Source organism: Mercenaria mercenaria, chromosome 2, assembly GCF_021730395.1.
Source record: "Mercenaria mercenaria strain notata chromosome 2, MADL_Memer_1, whole genome shotgun sequence".
In the NCBI taxonomy this organism is placed as follows: domain Eukaryota; kingdom Metazoa; phylum Mollusca; class Bivalvia; order Venerida; family Veneridae; genus Mercenaria; species Mercenaria mercenaria.
Genome location: NC_069362.1, coordinates 112,136,661 through 112,154,923, shown reverse-complemented (window position 1 = coordinate 112,154,923; position 18,263 = coordinate 112,136,661). Strand labels below are relative to the sequence as shown.

At 33.6% G+C, this 18,263-nt stretch overlaps 2 protein-coding genes and 1 long non-coding RNA gene across 8 annotated transcripts in view; 2 read left to right on the top strand and 1 right to left on the bottom strand.

Annotated features, from left to right (window-relative positions):
* The window catches only part of LOC123564966 (organic cation/carnitine transporter 2-like), a 178,958-nt gene that overhangs the window by 53,792 nt on the left and 106,903 nt on the right, over positions 1–18,263 (top strand). The window lies entirely within an intron of this gene.
* On the bottom strand, positions 1,045–9,047 carry LOC123527424 (toll-like receptor 2). Of its 3 annotated transcripts, XM_053537580.1 has the most exons (3): positions 8,884–9,047; positions 6,543–6,646; positions 1,045–4,448 (listed from the first exon to the last, which is right to left on the bottom strand). In XM_053537580.1, exon 3 carries the CDS (start codon positions 4,319–4,321, stop codon positions 2,219–2,221), a length of 2,103 nt encoding a protein of 700 aa, XP_053393555.1. In that variant the 5' UTR covers positions 4,322–4,448; positions 6,543–6,646; positions 8,884–9,047; the 3' UTR covers positions 1,045–2,218. The 3 variants fall into 3 exon arrangements, with proteins under 3 accessions (XP_053393555.1, XP_045162800.2, XP_045162802.2); XM_045306865.2 differs by lacking the exon at positions 6,543–6,646 and having other exon boundaries at positions 8,884–9,046; XM_045306867.2 differs by lacking the exons at positions 6,543–6,646; positions 8,884–9,047 and adding an exon at positions 8,591–8,761.
* LOC128555365 (uncharacterized) lies at positions 7,109–16,600 on the top strand. 2 transcript variants are annotated; one of them, XR_008370012.1, is made up of 3 exons: positions 7,109–8,040; positions 12,556–12,645; positions 15,684–16,600. It is a non-coding gene; the product is annotated as an uncharacterized LOC128555365 (long non-coding RNA). The 2 variants fall into 2 exon arrangements; XR_008370011.1 differs by lacking the exon at positions 7,109–8,040 and adding an exon at positions 12,131–12,269.

The window sequence follows — 18,263 nt, the reverse complement described above, 5'->3', positions numbered from 1 at the left end:
ATCAAACCGAGCCTGCACAATTTTCGCTGATATAGTGTTGGACGACCTGTTGTTTTCCACTTTTTCTATTTAATTATCACAGCAGCATTGTTTGTGCCATGTGGCGGCCGTAACAAGTATCCCCGTACTTTCAATCAGAGCTGTTATATTTCGATATCTTCAGACCGTTCAGCAGGATATTTATGTTATGTTAGTAAACTGTTTAATTATTTTTAGCTTGAACATTTCGGCTTTGGTGGTTTCAATACTACGGCTTTAATAAAGCTTTTGTGTATTGTCTAATCACCCCAAGGCTATGTTGCCTGTTTTTTAGTTTTGTCATTTGGCAGTTTCTGTGATATGCAGGCTCCATAATCTGAGACCCCCTCTTTGAATTCCAGTTTGCTACGTTCTGTCCATTTTGTTTCGTTTAGGTCTAACCTTTAATTTTAATTTGGGACCATACTCCACATTTCATGGAGTTGCACCCTGTGTATCATTGAAGGTACCATGTACACCGCAGTATGAATACACCTGCGGATGTCTCTAAATTATATTTCGGTACTTGTTACCATGTTCTGCTAAACCCGGGGACGGTAGCTTGCATTTCCACTACCATCCATGAACAGGCTTAATCAAACCGAGCCTGCAACACGTTTTTATAAATTGTTGTGTTCAGCGACCTGTGGTTTTCCAGTTTTTTTATTTGTAATTAAACGAGTAGGGAACGAAATCATAAATGGTCTAAATAACACACCCAGTGAGACTTGTCTCTTTTTTTCTGCAAATGTACGGCCTACAAAATATTGTATATTTCATAGCAAAAGACCAGATATCCATAGTGATGATGAGAAAAGTGTCTTATAATCATTGAATTGTTTGCAAACTTTAGTTGAATCCATGTATAAATGTAACTGGATTACCATTTCCGTTTGACTGATTTTCAGATTCAGGTAAATATAAGACCCGACCATCTCTAAGGAATTCGTATATTTTACTTAATTGCTCATTAGTGAGATTCCTTAGTTCAATCAACATCATTAGTAACCAAATGGAATAAAAGCCTTTAAAATAATCTCTTTTATTCATAAAGCAAATTAAAATACGAAACTGGCTCCTCAGTAAACAACATTAAAGATTTAATGAAATTTACAGTAATTTTTTAATAGTATCACAAAGCAAACAATGGCAATCTAAAAATGCTAAATTTAACATCTGCGTGATATAACATGTTCTTAACCTTGGAAATACAATTGTTTACAATATTCATAATGACAATCATATGACACTGATGTTATCATAGTGTATATTGTTTTATATCAAGTGGTTTTAATTGATTCATTTTAGTCACAAAGGAGAAATTATGCAGTAAGCACACGAGAACTTAATATTAATCGTTATGAGGAAGCAAATGATAAACTTGACCTCAGCTGATCTACTGTAATGATCAGCTTTGCTCAATGTTTGTAAAGAAACATTTAGTTTTGTATTTAAAATAACAAAATACAATAAAGTATTGAACTCATACAGTTTTACTTTAGGTAGCATGCATATATTGATGAAGAGCTTCATATATTTCGTGTTTATTACAAAAAAGTCGAAACTGTATAACAAGATTTAAATTATACTACAAATCATCACCCAGAAAACATTACTAAATTTAGCAAGCCAAACAATTGTTAAAACAACTGATCAATTATAATAAATACTGGAATAGAAATTAGAAAACTTTAAGTTGAAATGTACAAAAGTCAAATATATATACACATCGTGTGTTTATCAGATAGAACCGACCTGTCTTTAAAATGATGATGGTAATAAAATCATTTGTTCATGGAAAGAGAACATTTTGTTACAACTGATGTCTAATTTCAATGTGATAGTTTGCCTTAAAGATGAAAATGTTAATAATAGTTATGTGTATATGCAAGAGATAATACAATCATTCAAACGACATGAATTATCTCAAAGATAGTTGCATACAAGAGAGTTTTTAAAATTTGAGATATGTACACATTTCAAAAGATATAAATATAAACTAAATGAAGAGGTTTATCTGGTTTTCAGGGAAAACAATTATGCAAAAACGTATATGCGTGTAAGTGTCTGTATGTCTATAATGCTAATGTTTATACAGTTTTGGCGATACTGACGAAAGTGAATCGTATTTAAGCAGTCGAGATACCACTCTTTCTGCTTCTTCTTAATGTCTTATACAAAATTGATAAAACAAAGTAGACTAATTTGAAATAAGCGGCGATGTTTCGTCTAGAGCAGAATTGCTTGGAATCATATTGGGAAGACATTGCAAAAGTTTTGCCCAAAAATGTGTGTCGCTGTATTTTATATACACATGTGTGTCTAAGTACAGTCTTAGTTCTCTGTAAAGAAGAGTTTCATCCAAGTCCTCTAATATAATCAACACCATGTTTATATTCCTATCCCTTAGGAATCTCATGTGGGCCTCTCGAAATTCCATGTTGCACCAGGCACTTCTAAGAAAGTTGTTTGAGACAATGAGTAATGTCGTATGACTAGATTCTATCGCATCGAGAATGTTCTCGGATATTGTTCTACCTGGTTCAAAGTTTCTTTCACCAATGCAAATTTTATATGGCGGATTGTGGCGTTCCAAACGATTACTAATAGTATCAATGATGTGGTCGTCTTCACAAGAATGTGGTATAAAGATATCATAAAGCAAATGTCGATGTGTTCTCTTCCTAAAACAGTATTTACAAATATCAAAATGTGATATCATAAAAACTTGGATGCTGTTTATGTTGCGAGCTGTGACTGCAAAAAGTAAAATGAAAACCAGCGATCCAACAGAAATGCAAAGTATGTATACGAATGTAAGACTTGTTTGACAAACAAATTTGCTGTCCGAAACTTCAACCATCGGCCTACCTTTTCCAGTTCCAGTTGCGCATATTATTTTATCTTGGTGATAGATGTGATTTTTGTTTGACAGTAGCCATTTCTTCATCCATAATGTGTGGCAGTCGCAGTTGAAAGGATTTCCATCGATGGTTAAAACTTGTCCTTCACTAAAACTAAACTTTTGAAATGATTTTGGAATAGTTGCCAAATTATTGTCATTAACGTATATCAATGTTTTTCTGGTGCCTTCCAGCACTTCAACGATAGAAGGATCAATATCGGCAACTGCACATTGTGATACATCAAACACTGTTACATTGTGCAGATATTTTCTTGGGGAAAGTCTTTTCAAGTGACCGGATTTGATATTGATGTTAATCGTATCTGCTACTGGACATGTAATAGGGAGATCATTAGCTTTGTACTGATCACTGCAGTCAACGGTAATGAGACCGACAGCGATGGTTTTTGTACATATACAGGCATCAGGACAGTCCTGGGTAACGGAACAGTTGAACTGCTTAGGCTCTACCTTGCGAACCATCATCCCCTCCAAACTTAGAGGAGTTCCACACGTTATTGAAAATACAGGATTATCTGGATCCATTTTATAAAACTTTCTTAGCGCTAAGGCCAGCGGATATAGTGCACAATCACACACAAAAGGATTAAAACGGACATCAATACCGCTGTTTCCAAATCGAAGCAGCTGTGGAAATGGGTGTGTAACATTAAACATTTTGAAGTAGTATGGTATGTCAACAGTTGTGATATTATTATGAGTAAGAACAATGCCAATCGAGGTTAACAGAGAAACGTCTTGTATTGTGATATTAGCTGAGTTTGTGAATCCAGTTATTCTGTTCCATGACGCATTTACTCTCATGCGCAACTTATCAGAAAGTAGGACTTTGCTAAATAAACTAGTGTCAATGGTTGTCAGGTTGTTATGTACAAGGTTGATGTAATCTATCGCCTTTAATCCGTCAGTAAATGTTCCATTCTCAATAATTGCTAAGTTGTTGTTGGCAAGATATAGTCTCTCTAGTGATTGTAAACAATCTAGATCTCCCGGCCGTATTACATGAATATCGTTGCTATCCAGAACAAGCTTTTTCAATTTTTTGCAAATCTGCTGTGACGCCGTGAATGAAACCGTAGCTATTTCGTTGTGTGACAAATCTAAATTTACTAGTCTGTTTAGAATACTTAAATACTTTGGAATTGTCTTCAATCTACTTTTACTAAGCACCAGTGTTTCTGCATAGTTATAAGTTTCTAAGCATTTTATAACCTGTTCCTCTATGAAGCCATTGTTTATGACTAGTTTCAAAGTGCTGTTATCAAAATCACAGAAAAATAACGAGTTTTCTTTGTTTAGGATTGCTAAATCTCCAGGTTTTGTGCTCCAATATAGAAATATCAGGAGAAGTAACGACGTACTGGTGTGTTTTACCATTCTGTGACTGTATATTCTAAATGAACATTAACCGATAATAGTACTTTCTTCCTCTCATTTTCGTAGCAAGCCTTTCTCTTGGGAATGTCTACGCTTTAAACAGTCAATTGGATGTCCTACTGGTGAGCTGCAAAAGGAAGATAAAGTTATCATAATCATATGAAAACTCAAACTAGTAAAGATAGTCGTACATGTCTTAGAATTCCTTATTTTATATTTGCTTCATTTCTTATGTGTATTTTACACATAGATAGTTTGGTAGATTTCGGAGAAAAAGCATATAATATAATTTGAAATAGATACATAGACATATGTTGTTAACCTTGATATAAAAGCAATAGTGCATCTCTTATTTAAACTGGGACATATTGAAAAAATTTCGAAACGTCCCGTTATGCCATTCAACAAATCAACAATCATCGAAACTGAAAATACATGTTTATAAATAATGTTATTAACAAAGCAATTTATCAAAATTAATATATTTTAAGTACAAGATCAGAAGTTGTTTTAGCGATTTGAACTGGTTGAAAAAAGGTGAAGGAACTCCGTAAGATTCAATGAAAATAAGCTGATTTAATTAAAATATCATGTAATGTTTTCTGTGAAATTTGGAAAAGTTTTAAACGCATGACTTTTATAAATTGTCAATTTAGAATAATTGGTGTCAGTGGGCATTTGGCCTCTGTATGTCATTCAACTAAAGCTGTAGGTGCTTGAAGAGAAATTGCAAAAGGAAGAATTGGTTCTTCTTTTTTAATGGAAGCCTATGGAAAAATCAATAGCAGACCACAAGTATGAGGTACATTTGATTACCGCATTAGATGACTTATTACACCTGGAACTATTTAAGAGATCTGATATCTAGTTTTACCTTGTTTATGATGTTGTCTTGAGAATTATATATAATACTGTCAAGACTATATCACACACTAGAATAAGTATTTATGTTTAGTTGTATCAAATTGGCATTACATTTCGTGTCCATATTCATTTTGATCGTGTTGACCATTTCTTTCGGGTGATCATTGTGTAGTATGGCAATTTTGACTAATTTTAAAATCATAACATTTTGATTGGCTAATGTTGTCTAGTATGAAAACTATCTTACATCATGTCGCTACGTGCACTCACTCATTTTTCATAAAGATTGAAGATAGTATATGCATCTGTGTGACATAACTATTTTAAATATTTCAAGGGCTGTAACATATCTGTTTTATGAGAAATCTTGCTGGCCCATTATTTTGCACAAATATATTCTATCTAAGACCCACAGAAATTCTCAGGGATAATGACCTCTAGTGCGTTAAGAATGACATATCTATTTATTTTGATGAACTGATTAAATTGTCTCAGATATTTTTCCTTATACGAGAGCCGTTCAAACATCTAGTGAGGAGGTCGGAACGAAAGAATTAATTTATTTTTAAAAAAAGAGCAAACAAAAAACTGTTTTGTTTTTCATTTCCTTCGATATTATGATACATGGAACTAAGTTGCCTGGAAGCGTTCATAATTGTTTAAAAAAGCATTTTAAGTGTTATGCTGCGCATTCAAATAAAGCAAAAATTAGCTCACATTCACAAAACAGTACCAAGATCATGCTTGCAAAATGTATACAGTTATACTACCCAGTAAACGAATTTTGTTATGTTAATAGCATCGTAAGTTCTTATATCTGATAAACAGAAGTGAATGGTAGCATTGCGTCTGATGGAAAAATATAATAGTATTAGGGCTGCAGTCTCCGCATCAGAACTTTTGGATCAGCCCTGGTACAGTCTTAGTTTGTGTAAAAATAACTGCGCAAACTATTACATTTTTTTTAATTAATATTAATGCGATTCGAGACGATGGAAGCCTGGGAAGGGTAATCGACCTACTCAATATAGAGGAACAAGCCAGAAGTTATACAGACCAGAAATTGTTATGGATGCAATTGTGACCATTCAGCCTAAAAAGTAACTTATGGGTGAATAACGTACTTGTTTTTTGTTGTTGTTTTTTTATTATACCATTACGCTTTAATGTAGGAAATATTACTCCATTCTACATGATTTACAAGTAGATCTATGTAATATGTATTTCATAATTCTGAAATTTATTGTTTTGAGCAAACATAACTATATTTCCTTTTCATGCATAACTTAACTTTTAGCTCAACTGGTCACATTCCTTGAATATATTGAAATTTCACAAATGTAATTCATGCCTTTACCTGGACTTCGTTGACAACACAGGACCATAATCCAGGAAATTGCAGAGCAATTGATACAAAAACCCTTATGCACAACTAGGTATCAATATTGATCATTGCTGAAACTTTGAATAAATTATATGAAATAATGAATGAGAAATTCAGGTCACAAACATTTCTCTTTATATCATATAGAGTGCAAGCTATATTGCAAAAACGGCGTTCCATAAATGCAATTAGCCAATCGCATACGTGAAATCACCCAGTCCGCAGGTTTCCTTTCCGGAAAATTACGGAGACTGAGTAAATCAAAATTAATTTCATCAAAAAAATAAAATACATAGTTTATTGCTGTTCATAGACAAAATATACTAAGTAATATAGTATCTAAACATGATTTTTACTATTATTAAGTTTTACGTAAAACAATTATTATTATTTTATTATTATATCTATACCAGTTTATATTGCATAAACGGCGCTCCATAAATGCGATTAGCCAATCATATGTCTGTAAATAAAAATCACGCGAAATCGCCCAGAGCTCTAGATGCAGTACGCTCCAGGTTAGCTCTAGATGCAGTACTGATGTTATTACCAGTCGGTGTATTCTACGCTCGAGTTTACTACCTGTAGTCATATTCGATACTGCATAATATATGAGTAACGCTTCATGTGCTACACTAATTGTTGCATTCCAATGTACCTGCGGCCGGGAGGTAATTACATAGAATGGTCTAAAGTGCTCCTCTGAGAATTATGACGAGTATGAGCGTGAATGCTGTCTTTAAATGATATGTCGCCAGGTAAGTTCAATGGTAAAGGAAAAGCAAAGAAATCGAAATGTCGCTAGTCCGATTCTCAGGCAAAGCGAATGTTTTTCATGTTGATGTGACCAGAAAAAAAATGCATTCTTCGTCCGAATTCTTATTTTCGGAATAATAAGGAAGTAGTGTCAATTTCTAGCAGTGAATAAAATCCTACTTTTAAATGATTCAGCATAAAATTTCTATTATTAGTTGTATTATTAAATAGATTATCACGTTTCCGCCTCTCTCATCATTTGCACGCTGCATAAAGGTCGCTGAAATGATGCACAGTTTAAATAGGTCTGGTAAATGGCCTTGAATTACAATGCAAACAGAAAAACAACGCGTGATTTATTTGAAATTCAACACTTAACTTTCGAAAGTCAGGATTTAGGTTATTCATTAAAACAAAATTTTCGAAATTTTGAAAGTTCATGTACTTTCATCTGTAAGAAAACTAAATCAACGTGCTTCCTCCGAGTGGGGTACGTGAATGCGTCTCTACTGCATTAATCACACAATAATCAGCTGACTTAATGCTTTGCCTTGCACGAGAAACAATACCAAATCATAGAAAGGAACGGTTGTGTCACATGAAAACTGAACAGCATATAAAACATGTATTTTCTCCATGAAACAGTAGTCAGTATATTGATATACACGTTGAGTTCTGGAAAAGGACTGCATAAAAGGGACACACTTCCTGACAGGTCAACACCTTTAAAAACTCACCATTTTCAAAGAACTGTTACATATCTTCGTTTTTGCATTTGCAGTAATGTCCCAGTGATGCAATTTCACAAAACTAGGTGGAACATAGTTTTCAGATATTGTTTTTCTTATTTCTTTACAAATGATATTCATTTTAAGGGTGTGGGGTGGCAACTTTTTCAGAATATTTTAAGTATCCATCATACGGGCCAGTACGACAGGACATGAAATGGTCAGATAGATTGTTGGTAAAGATGTTGTTTGTTTATCAAATATTTCTGTGTTTTGATGATATACTCCTATGCCTTAACAACGCAATGAATACAGTTGCACTGGATCAGTTAAAATATAGATAACACCGATAATCATTTTATTTCATATGTTTTGCGTTAGGATGCATTTCTCTTCGGCACAAAAATCATTATCCTGTACATGCAGGAACACTTTAGGAATGTTGAAATGCACAGTAGAGTTTAACTGGGGAAACCAGTCAAATACATGTTCTCGTGAAACGAAAAAAAACAAACAATACTTTTGTTGACACCTTACCAATATTTACTTTTAGCTTGATGTTTACAGTTCTAAATTAATACAATCCAAATATTATTACACACACCAAATCATTCAGAAATATAAATTAAGCAAATCACAACATGTATTTTCTTAAGCAATAAGCTTGAATGCATGATGCATTATAATTGTATGTGAAATATGTAATCTAAATTTAGCAAATCACCGCATGCATTATTTTTTAAGCTTGAATGCATAATGTTTTCAAATCTTATAATTATGTGAAATATATGATTAGTACAATGTAATTGCTATAAAAATTGATTTACTACCTTTATTCCTCAAAATCTATATCCAGATTAGTCTTGAGTGACACAAGCATAAGTTTAACTACATTGCAGCAGAGAGATAATTATTTATTGTGCTCACTTAGAAGGCGTGAATACTCATGCATTATATTGCACATCTTCTTAACAATCTTAATTACTTTTTACGGTGTTCCGTTTGGACAATCGTGAATTTTAATTTAATACTTAACCGCGATGCACGATGGTACGATGACGAAAACGCGATGGCACGATGATAAAACAACCATGGTACGATGGTGAAAACGCGACGGCACGATGATGAAATCGCGATGGTGCGATGTACGATGGTGAAATGTCGATGAAATATCGCGTTTTCATCATTGTACCATCGTACCATCGTGTTTATATCATCGTATCATCGCGTTTTCACCATCGTGTCATCGCGTTTTCATCATCGTACCATCGCATTTTCACCATCGTACCATCGCGTTATCACCATCGTACCATCGCGTTATCACCATCGTACCATCGCATTTTCACCATCGTACCATCGCCTTCCGGTGGTCATGCGCAGTGGTACAGTATATGTGTCAGTAAAATACAGGCTTGATACAATCTCACTTTTACATTGCACTATGTACCTTCTACATCCTAACAAGAATAAGCTGAGTTTGAATAATACCATGTGACTATTACACCAAGCTTTTAAATATGTAAATACTTTCATGCATACTTAAAAAACAAGTACGTGGCCTTGAAGATTTTACAGTTTTTATGAACTGAGCACTAAACAATGATTTTGTAAAACATTTTGCAAAACAGCAGAATCTAAATGGTAAATTTCTTCTCACAAAATATATTGAGATACATTCATCTACTGTTGACAAAAATGCAAGTGTACGGAACTACGCATTTCTAACCGGAAGGCGATGGTACGATGGTGAAAACGCGATGGTACGATGGTGAAAACCACGATGGTGAAAACGCGATGGCACGATGATGAAACGCGATTGGCACGATGGTGAAAACGCGTTGGTACGAGGTGATGAGAAAACCGCGATGGCACGAAGGTACGATGAGTGAAAACGCGAATGGACGAGGTGCATGTGAAAACGCGATGTACGATGATTAAACGCGATATTACATCGCGATTTCATCGCACCATCGCGATTTCTCATCATGCCATCGCGTTTTCATCATCGTACCATCGTTGTTTCATCATCGTGCCATCGCGCCATCGCGTTTTCGTCATCAACCATAGTGCATCGAGGTTTAGTATTAAATAAAAAGTCACAATTGTCCAAACGGAACACCGTAACTTTTTTTAAGCACTTGCGTTTAAATTATAGCTGGTTTTCCAATATCACTTCCGGTTTACTCATTTAAGGTGTATGCGTCAAACCTATTTTAAATGAAAATGTTGCATCATATGAAAATGGTAGCAATAAAATGATATAGATTTCAAATATTAAAGGTGATAGCATAACTATTTCATTAAACATGTCAGATAAATATACCATTTGAAAATGTCTAGTTCATCTCATACCGAAGTTCATACATCAGCTGGAACCTCCGTGGCCGAGTGGCTAAGGTTGCTGACTTTGAATTAATGTGGGTTCGAGCCTCACTCTAGGCGTTGAATTCTTCGTGTTAGGAAACTACCATGCTGGCTTACGGAAGATCGTTGGTTCTAACCAGGCGCCCGCTTGTGATGAGAAATAATGCACGGAGGGGCACCGGGGGTCTTTCTCCACCACCAAAGCTGGAAAGTTGCCATATGACCTATAATTGTGTCGTTGCGGCGTTAAACCCCACAAAAACAAAAATAAAACAAATGCATAAAATCGCATAGATTCCATTATAATGTAAGGAAACCAGTGCACGGGATGTAAGGAAAGAACATGTAGATTTCCGGTCTATAAAGTATGAATACTTTTACATATCGATTTATTGAAAATTAGTTAATGCCACCACAGATGGTAAAATCAACAGGTTTGTATCCAGTACACACTCAGACCTTTTATATATAAATGTCATATGACTTAATCCGGAAACAGCCATTCATGATTGCAGTCATTCCCCTCAGTAGTTTCTGTTCTTTTTCAGTTTTACAGCAATCAGACACATAATTACGGCAGACAATTAGTGCCTGGTGTGCTTGGAATTTCAAGATACTGACAAGCAACAATAAAATTTCAAACTTAATATATAAAAGTCGAAAATTAGTTATTATAGCTCGAAAAAATACTTTATATTATACAATATACTTTCTAGAAATGCTGAGTATTTAGAAATTTAGAATTACTTACTAGAAATTTCGTGTTATGTTTCTCGAAAACTGTAGTTAGTAACTCGAAATTTCGACTTGCTAACTACCATAGTATAGGTCCTGACCTAGATTAGGTGCCTTGTGTAACCCTCAGGTAGTCCAGGAGAGTCTTATAAGACGACAGGGTAGCGTTTGCTCTAAAATAAACGCTATTTTCACCATGTTTAAGTCTAGAAGGTGTCTGATCCATTTCGAGCCAAATATTGTGGGACTTTAATACGTACATGCCCTGCAGAAACGAGTAGTTACGAGTCAAACTTTCGAGTTACTTGTCTCGATTATTCCAATTAGAAACGTAAACTTTCGAGTTTCAGAATCGACCTTACGAGTTTATGAATATGTCTCCTTAAAAAAATAAATTTATATTGCTGTAAATCGTGTGTCTTTACCTAATCATGCACATTTCGAAAATCCTTTATGCAGTTGAACTGAACTTTCAATAGTGATTGTAATTAAACCTTTAAGGAATAGCAGTTACCAAACATTTATCGATCATTCATGTGATGTCTCAAGCATACCATAATTTTTAATTGATAGAAGAAATTATTTAAAATAAAACGAACACTTATTTTAGCACTACTCTATTACAGAAGTGCATGAATCTATACAATTAATACACCCCGGGGTATAAGACAATTGTTCCACACCCCGGGGTATAAGACAAGTTGTTTCAGCACTGGCAAAAACACGGGCCAATCCTGTCTGACATGCATGAAAAGTTAGTTTTACAAACTTGCAACAAAAAAGTATCTCTTGAACAAGTTCAGCTTCCCTAATAATTAACTGGAGGAAACTCGTGAAAAGCCTTATATCTAGGTTTGATCTGCAAATAGACTGCGGCGAATGATAAAGCTTTGCCGCTACAAAGCAGAAAATAGTAGAACCGTTTCTAACTTTTTCATCGGAGAACGACTAGAGCGGCGATAAAATCAGACTAATATTGATTTGACAAACCGTAGCGCTTGTTATAATTTTGTACGGCCTTAAACTTTACTTAATTCAATATTCAATTCGTATGTAAAATGTACTGATATTTGACATTCAGTTTATAATAATCTTGTGCACTGGAGTGAATAAAAAGGTATGTTTTAAAATGTTACAGCTTTTATTTTAACGTTTTCTCCTATTTTACCTTTAGAAAATGACCAATTTATAATATTGTGTAGCAGTAAGATATATAGCCATAGTTTTTTTGTTGGTTTTGTTTTGTTTGATTTGTTTTTGGCAGGTTCGAATTAATACATTATCATACGTTATATATTTGATAGACTTGCCCAATCAGTAGAGTAATTAGATAAAGTGGTTTATTCTAAATTTGTACATTTATTTTATATTCTACACTGTATGTTTCACTTGTATTATTTAAGCAAGCAAGATGAAAGTGTTTTTACATTACGGCCCTTATCAGAGATGAAATGGTGTTTACCACTCGCAGAAACCAGTGACTCCATTGATTCGTAAGTCAAATATTTTAATATCTTACATCAAAATAGTTATGTCTATAAAGTGCAATTACATTTCTGTCAATTTAAACACAATGCGTGTCTAAATAGAAAAAGATTTATTTATGTTGGAACAGTCTATCGCGATTAATTTTTAAAATTCACTTCATTTGACATGTAGGAACTAAAAAAAGGTCTAACAAAATTTTTAATTAAATTAGTTATTGTCATAGCTACAGACAGCAGGATTTGTTAAGATTATGAACGATTTAAAAAAGATTAAGAGTTAATGATAACCTACGGTGCCCCTAAAGTGACATGAGACACATCTATTTTCATCCGTAATATCTTCTTTTTTTTGTAAATACTATTTCGTTAAAACGTAATATCATTTCGTTAAATCGTAATTTTATTTCGTGATTACGAAATGTATTTCGTAAAAACGTAATCACATTTCGTAATTATGAAATGTATTTCGTAAAAACATAATATTATGTTGCTTAAAGAGAATTCCTATAGTTTTTTTTCCTTTCATAGAATTTTTTTTAAATTCACATATATGATAGGAAAATTTGTGCTGAAAACAATGAACAAATAAAAACAATAGGTCACCAGGCTTGTTTTAGTGAAAAATTGTTTTGAACATACCTACTGTTGCTGAAACTGCCAGCGATTTTTTAACATTTTCATAATTTTCTGCTGTTTTATAAATACTAACCAAAATATACATGCAGGCAGCACAATACGGTTTTTTCTTTTTACAGATTTTATTATATACTTATCTGATATCATAGTCATATTTGTTATACTCTATCCTTACAATAATGGGTACAAATGAAAAAAAAATATTGTTTCATATTTACTTTTGTGAACATTTTTCAATGAAAAATACCCATAGTGAAGAATTATTTTTTTTATTTTGAACAAACTCTTTCATAGAATTTTTTCTTTTTCTTCTTGTGTATAGATAATTGTATTGTGAGCATAAAAATGGCTGAAAATGTATGGGTCACCAGGCTAAATTTTATGTTAAGACCGCTAGAATACAACACCTGTTCGGACGGAAATGGCGCGAACCTGGCCAAATTGATTACATGTATGTCTGCTAAAAGTTAAAAAAAAGTTTTAAAAATTCTTAATTCTTTCTATAATTGAATATTAAATAATCTGAAAGGTGATATTGTCTTATCAGTACTAAGTCAATTATCTTACATTATATGAACAACACTGTCTTTGTACTAAAATGCGATGTGAAAACACAACCACAAAAATAGCAAGATACATGTCAGGCATGATACTTGTCAATACAGCATAAACAAGTATCAACATTTGATTACTGATATAATTTATTAAAAATGTTATTTCATTCAAGATTCCTCATATTTAAGATTGTCTGTAACATGTTTCAACAAATGTTGACTTCAGTTCAGTTTTCCATAGAAAGTGTCTGCTGCGCAGAAAGATGCGCATAAAAAACTATAAGAATTCCCTTTAAGCGTAATTTTATTTCATAAAAAATGTAATATTATTTCGTTATTACGAAATGTATTTTGTAAAAACGTAACAGTATTTCGCTATCACGATATGTATTTTATAAAAAGAACGTAATGCTATTTCGTAATTACGAAAGGTATTTCGTATAAACGTAATGTTATTTCGTTTCAACGAAATATATTTCGTAAATACGTAATTTTATCTAATAATTAATATATCTTCATTTTCTGATTTGTTGTTGAATAAAATCATTGTTTGAAGAGCAGATGCGAAGGAATTATATCACGAGGGCGCAGCCCGAGTGATATAATAATGCGCACCTGAACGACAGACAATAATTTTATTCAAGAGCAAATCACTAAAGTAGATATAATATTCCGATTCTAACACGTTACCAAGTATTTAAGTACATCCTTGATACACTTAAATATTTGTCTGTTTTCTGTTGTTTTTATTTTCTAGCGAGCCGTTATGCCGTTTGACGCTATGACGTAATAATTGTGACGTCAGAAAAATGTATTGTTGTATAATAACACAGAATGATCAGCCTTCTTTGTATAAAAGGGTCGTGTTAGAATTCGTATTAACGTAATATTACTTCGCAAAAAGACATAATAGTACGTTTTTACGAATTGATGTTGCGTTTTTACGAAATAATATTACGTTTTTACGAAATATGTTTTGTAATTTCGAAATAGTATTACGCTTTTACCAAATAGTATTTCGTTTTTACGAAATGATATTACATATTTAAGGAATAATACTGCGTTTTTAAGAAATAAATTTCGTATTTATGAAATAATATTACGTCATTACGAAATGTTCCTGATGAAAATAAATGTGTCTCGCACCGTAATAATCACAAAATAGCTCAACAAAATATGCAAAACTAAACTAGATGAACATTTTGGTAAAATTCAAATATCTTCTTGTACAAAAATGTGAACGACAAACTCACAAGTACGCCTCTGAATTAGCATGTGTCTGAAATATGTTATTATTATCTGGTATTAAATGTTAGATTTACGTTTTCTTGTAATTCTTAGGAAAAATTTTAAAAAATCATTATCAGAATTGGCAATTGTGTTTTATTTTGCCATATTTCAAATAAAAAAACAACATTTTCATGAATATCCATATATTATTAGACCATTACCAGTTTAAAACATATAGATCTAATATCATGTTTCAATGTTATTGCCGATATTAATAATATAATGGCCGCCAATTTTAATTTGCCACGCCAATATGTGGCAAAAACAGCAAGTACTTCTGTACACGCTATCTTAAAAATTCTTTCGAAAAAGTAAAGTACTTCAAATTCTGATGCACGCAATACTTTTCAATTTGATTTAATGCCACCAACAAAGCAGCAGTCAACATTAAAAACTTAACTTTCCCATGGGAAATGCTATTTTCCCATAGGAATGCGGTCTTTTCCCATGGGAAATATATTTGTTTCTTAAAATGATAAATCATTATCTTTTAAACTTATTCTACACCAGGCACATCATAAAATGACTTTGGAAAAAGTTATTTGTCATTTTATTATTTTACAGATTTTCCCATGGGAAACCGTTCCCATATTTCGGCCATGGGAGGACGTTCCTATGGGAAATATTTAAAATCGAAGACCCGCAACTGGTTAGGCCAATGTCAGATTGCTACATGACAATTCGTCATCGCACAAGGCGTCTATTGTACAAGACTTTCTGAAGCAGGAAAAGGTTGTTGTGCTCCCTCACTCTCCTTATTCGCCTGACCTTTGCCTCGTGTGACTTCTTTTTGTTCCCAAGGTTCAAAAAATACCTTTCTGGTCGAAGATTTGTGCAGCGCAAACAACTCGGTTCTGCAATATTCCAATGTCTTCATAGTATACCTAGAAAATACTATAAAAATGCCTTCAAGGATTGGATTAGAAGACTGAAACTTTGCATATCTATTGGAGGTGAATACTTCGAGGGGACCAAATAAAATTTTCATTGAAATCTATCAAGGATACATATTTGAACAATCCTCGTAGTTACCCGTACAGTGCAGTTTACTTTGAAGTATAATCATATATTTCCACCTGCACGATAATTGACTGAGGCATTAGTCAGAACGTTTCATCTATACAATTGATCCCAGGCAAAGGGTATTATTGGAAAAAAGTGACATGCAAGTTTAAAATTCCGTACGATAGAACACTAGAATGATCTAAATAAAGTATGGTATATTTTGTAAATTGATTATGCTTATTGATCGGTTTCGAATACAATTTAGATAAAGCAATGTTTAAGTCTGATATTTACACTCTCAAAAATAAGAATCGATATATAATATCGCTATTTAAGGAACGAATGTAACAGGTTTTTTCATGTTAAAACCTCTACCTGTGTTATACTGTATGACCAAAACTGGGAAGTAAGTAGTATTCTACCTGTAAGCTTGTATTTCGATGAACAAGCAAGCAAATAATATATTATGTATATTTGATACACGTCCTATTCCTTTTATAAAAATACTAAATAAATGTTGTTTGATATTTTCAAGGTGGTAGTAGATGTATATTTCTATTTATTTATAAGGTAAGTATTAATTTAATATTGTCAGTTTATCAAGCAAATAAGGCAGTTTCTCAAAATATTTATTGAAATTAGACTGTCAAAATACAGAGCATTTCAATGTCATTAAAATGAAGTCATTTCTGGTTTAACTAGATGCCCACGGGCAACATGTCGAGCCCGCCAGCTGTCAAAAGGACTGGGAGTTGCACATGACACCCCTTGTCTCACTGCGGCAATCATTTATGCCAAATAAAAAAGGGATTGCAAAAAGTTACAATATAAGTTATTTAAATAAAGTAAAAACAAAGGGACATAAATCATAAAAAAAAATTCTTAGTCCACTAAAAAATCCTCACCAGTAGAGATAGGTCAAAATACACCTGAAAATTGGATGTAACATGCATGTTGTACTACAGAAAAGTGGTCTTGATTTTTCCCTACGACCAGTAATAAAAAAGGTACGAATTTAAGCTATTTATAGTAACAACAAAGGGAAGTAATTCTAGGATCTTGCGCATGACACTCTGTCTCATGATGATGAACAAGTGTGCCAAGTTACATCAAAATTCCTCTATGCATAAAAAAGAAATGCTCCAGACAAAGCCATTTTTGTATCTGACTTTTGGCCTCTAAGTGTGACCTTGACCTTAGACCTAGGGACCTGGTTCTTGCGCATGACACTTTGTCTCATGGTGGTGAACATTTGTGCTAAGTTACATCAAAATCCCTCCATGCCTGAAGAAGAAATGCTCCGGACAAAGTTGTCATTTTTGTATCCTTTGACCTCTAAGTGTAACCTTGACCTTAGACCTAGGGACGTGGTTCTTGCACATGACACTCCGTCTCATGATGGTGAACAATTGTACCAAGATATATCAAAATCCCTCCATGCATGAAGAAAAAATACTCCGGACAAAGTCATTTTTGAATTTGACATTTGACCTGTAAGTGCGACCTTGACCTTTGAGATAGGAACCTGGGGTTTGCGTATGACACTCCGTCTCACTGAGGTTAACATTCATGCCAAATATAAACAAGATTGCTCCATGCATGTCAAAGTTATGGTCCGAAAAATCAAATCCGGACGGACGCACGCACGCACACACGCACATACGCACGCACATACACCGAACAGCCATTTGGACAACTATGTCTTCGCTTCCGCAAGCGGGCTCGACAAAAATAGTAATTATTTCTGAAGCCGACCGACTAAGTCTTATGCATCATGGAGTTTCCTTTATAAAGACTTTATCCTACGTTATTTAAGTAAAACGATGGAGAAAAGACAAAATCACAAATAAAAATATAAACAAGATTAAGTAATAGAAAGAGCATTGAAACTCGAGGGTAAACGATTTGTACGAGGGGGCGTAGCCCCCGAGTATAAATCGTTTACCCTCGAGTTTTAATGTTCTTTCTGTTTTGTATCATAGCCTTCCATATATGGTAGTTGTAGGCGGTCCACATTGCCATATACAGCAGTTCAGTGAGTACTTAAAATCCTTGCTATACAAATGTGTAACGCCCAGGTAAAATAAACCAATGCTAGAGCAGAAAATCAATAAAATACACTTTGCTGTCTACTGTTCC

Coding starts and splice junctions, on each gene's coding strand:
- LOC123527424 (XM_053537580.1), bottom strand. CDS start 4,321: ATGGTAAAACACACCAGTACGTCGTTACTTCTCCTGATATTTCTATAT.